Genomic DNA, 3,779 nt, shown 5'->3' with positions numbered 1-3,779 from the left:
ATGTGAAACTCGGTTGATTCAATTCATCTCAACGCAGGTTTTGGGAACTTTACATAAATAATAGTACTAAGTGGATGTAGGTTATTATCGATTATTGGGGTTGAACCACTATAAATTTGTGTGTCATTTATTATAATCAAGTTCAGTTCTTATTTCTTATATTTTATTTGACTCAGTGTCGTTGACCAATTCGTGGGTCAACAACGACATTATCAAACCTGTGAATAGGCATACATATGTAATTAACACTTGTCATTCAAACATACTTTGTATTTTAGAATAGAATGTAATCAATAATTACACGTAATTATTAGAGTAGTAATTACAAAGTGACTTCAAACACGCTCTCATATAGTTTAATTTAAAATTAAACTAATGAAATAAAATATTATATTACACCAATCTTGGCAAAAAGATACTAGACAAGGTAGCATGTAATAACGATTGATTGTTGTTATTTAATTAGTATTTTACGGTGCCCAACACCATACGAGATGGCTCTCCACGATTTCTTAGCGATACTCCATATTAGTTATAAATTCTAATTATGTAGGCTCCCATATTAGATTGCAACAATAGCGATACACAATTTTCACGTGGTTGGGCACCAATAATACTTCTTAGCATTTCTCATAACGATCAAGCTACGAACCAACTACTTTCATAGACATTTGTGCTAAGTATACAGTTTCATAAACTAATTTTGCCCGCATTGAGTGAGTGACCACATAATTTAGGTCGCACGGATTAGATTTCTCAACTAGTAGATATCTACCAAAGAAAAAAGAGAACATAACACGTGGATATTTATATATTATTATTTCTTTTTATATATGATATATGGATATGGTTCTCATAGAACGTCATCACACAACTTTACTAGAACGATGTTGCATGATATCTGGGCAATGATTACACTGAAGATGATAGTAGCCAATAAATAAAACTGGAATCATGCTTATATCTATAAACAAAATTCACTGATTTAATTTATTAACACAACGATCCAAAAGTACATGGTCAAAACAGAATCTGTCTGAACATCACTTACCAAGTCAGTGGTCAAGTAACCACTTCTTTTAAAGCCCTGACGATCTCAACAAGTACTATAACGGACTCTGAAAAATTATTACCAAATCTCAAAGAAGAAAAGAGGAAAAGAAAAAAAAAATGATAATTGACCACACGGAAGGGAATGATGAAAACTTGGTGGAATAATGATACACAACAAACAAAGATATGCTAATTGACCACAGCACAGTTCTTCCTGATCTCACCATTTGAACCGGTCTTCACATTAATTCGTCCCATTTTCTCCATGGACTTAGCGAACTCAGCAAAGAAATTCTCTGAACCTTGAAGAAGTTGCTGCATGTAAGACTTTGTGAAGCTGTTTGTGGTCAAAGCAGAGTCAGATTCGAACAGTCCTCTCCTCTTGAGTACAAGTGTGTAGTAGCTAAGGTCAAATGTCTTGCGGCTTCCAGGGTCCATCTCAACCTTAGTGCTATCATTTAGAGATTTGCACTTGTTGACCTTGAGATTTGCTGCATATTCACTGTCCAAAGCCGGGTCTTGATCTCCCACACCAGTGAAATTGTAGAGTCTGCTCGAGAATGATGTACAGTGAGCGATTCCAATAGTGTGAGCACCTAGTGAAAAAAGAGAGACAAGGCAAATTAAACAACATCATTAACAAGTGTACTGTACTAATTGAGAACAATATTCTAGAGGGTTGCAACATTTAGCTTTACCTGAAAGCAAAACCAAGTCTTTCAGATCAAGACCCTGATTGGAGAAATGTGTCTGGAGTGAGGTAAAGTTATCAGTGGGAGCTGGGATCATGTTATTGGCCTCTGTTCTGTTTGAGATTCTCCCATCTCTTCTACCTGTTGGGACACTCCATGATGGGCCTCCCTGACCAAGCCAAGAAATTAAAGTTAATGAGTGAATGATTTAACAGGCTCAACATGAAACTTCAAGCGATGGGTTTTCTTTGTTTTGAGTCCTTACTATTTCTACAATGGCGTCTCTTGTAGCCAAAGCAATAATATCAGCACAAGAAACTACTCCAGGGCATGCTGCTTCTAGAAGGCTCTTTATGCTGTCAATGAAACCAAAACCTCCGAGTGTTCGATTAGGGATGGCATCTTTTTCTCCTGAATTCGGGGAAGTTGAGTTTAGAAGAACAGAACCATCACAACCCTTTAGCCAAAAAAACAGAAGTTAGTACTGTCGGGATTTAAAAAGTTTCAGATCAAGCGGTACAATGTCAAAGAAAAAAGAAATATGTAATGTGAACTGGGAAGAATTATAAATGAGCAAAAAGATTGGAGACAAACCCTGACAAAGCAATCATGGAAGTGCATTCTTATGAGGGCTGCAGACACAGAAGGAGCATTAGGGATGTGCTTGTGTACGAAATCTTTGACAATTTTCTCAGCTTGAGGACAGCTTTGGGAATAAAATCCCAGTTGGAGTTGAGCTTGAGTTTGTTGTACAAAAGCTGAAAGGCCTAAACTTATGAGCACAAAACAGTATAACCCACTCATCTTCATTTTCTCTATTTACTCTTTTTAGAGTGGAGATATAGACAATGCTATACTATAAATGTACAACTTGAACTTGTCTTATGGAATAGGGAAAGAAATATATATATATAGGTAGAACACTCTCAAGCACTACTTGTGTTGCAAGGTAAGAAGCAAGCTAGAGGATGATGATGAAAAAAATCTAGAATTATTATATTCTTTTTAAAAAAGCCAAGAAGAAGGGAAAAAAAAAGATGATGAAAATAATCCAGCTATCCAACTGCCACAGATAATTATCATGTATAAAAATAAAAAAAATAAAAATGAAAAGAAAACCTTATACTTTATCATATATTATTTGTTAAAGAGACTATATAATATTAAAAAAATGAGTTGTTAGGCTCGTCCCTCTATGACAAAAGGAAGTAGGTTCTCTATTACTTGCTCTTTGTTTTCTTTAAATTGGTTAATTTTATTTATTTATTAGAATGGCTCTATTTTTTTTGGACTTCCTTGTGTCGGCCTCAGTATCTCAAATCTCATCGGTTAATTGGGAATCTTAAGTTAATAAATAACAACAGAAAAAACAAAAACAAAAAAGTCACCTAGGTAAGTTTGACTGGTTAAACTTAACCATTATTGTTTCAAATGTACGTAATATATATTACATTGTTTTAATTGCTTATATATATATATATATACAGTGAGTTGAGAAAGTGTGGGCCAAAAACTGTTGATAGTTCATGAATCTCTAGCTATACTTGTATACATATGTGATGTGAAGTTGACAAACGTTACCTGTTCCACATGGGGCTTGTAAAATGCATTAACAGCTTTTTTCTTCACAAATCATTTTTAATTATGTAAAAAACGTCGCAGTGAGATTTTGTATTACCATCATTAAATCTTGTTCAAATTTCGTATCTGTGAATTCTATTCGTAAAGGATCAGACACGTCTACATGCATGTATACAAAGATAATGTTTGGGATATTAATTAGTTTTGCAAAGATAAAGTTATGTAATGTGAACCCACCTGCTCCCTTATGCAACGGCTATTATTATTGTCATGGCTGCTGACCTGTTAATTTGTAATTTACTTTAAACATATATATATTATATCACATAAGTAGTCGTTACTACCTGCTGCTGCCACATGCAGCCATGGGATCGATGTTATAGCCGCCTCTAAAAAATAAAGAAAATTAAAAAAAAATCGTTTAACCTGTAGGATAATAGTAATGATAAAATT

The 3,779-nt window shown here is 34.3% G+C and overlaps 1 protein-coding gene across 1 annotated transcript; it reads right to left on the bottom strand.

Annotated features, from left to right (window-relative positions):
• Positions 1–967: 967 nt before the first annotated feature.
• Positions 968–2,749, bottom strand: LOC133817604 (peroxidase 3-like). The gene is made up of 4 exons (XM_062250172.1): positions 2,340–2,749; positions 2,011–2,202; positions 1,752–1,914; positions 968–1,649 (listed from the first exon to the last, which is right to left on the bottom strand). The coding sequence occupies exons 1-4, from the start codon at positions 2,553–2,555 to the stop codon at positions 1,243–1,245; spliced, it is 978 nt and encodes a 325-aa protein (XP_062106156.1). The 5' UTR covers positions 2,556–2,749; the 3' UTR covers positions 968–1,242.
• Positions 2,750–3,779: the final 1,030 nt, after the last annotated feature.

This window comes from Humulus lupulus, chromosome 2 (assembly GCF_963169125.1).
Source record: "Humulus lupulus chromosome 2, drHumLupu1.1, whole genome shotgun sequence".
Classification (NCBI taxonomy): Eukaryota; Viridiplantae; Streptophyta; class Magnoliopsida; order Rosales; family Cannabaceae; genus Humulus; species Humulus lupulus.
Note: the sequence above shows the minus strand (reverse complement) of the source record. Positions and strands in the feature narration are given on the sequence as shown.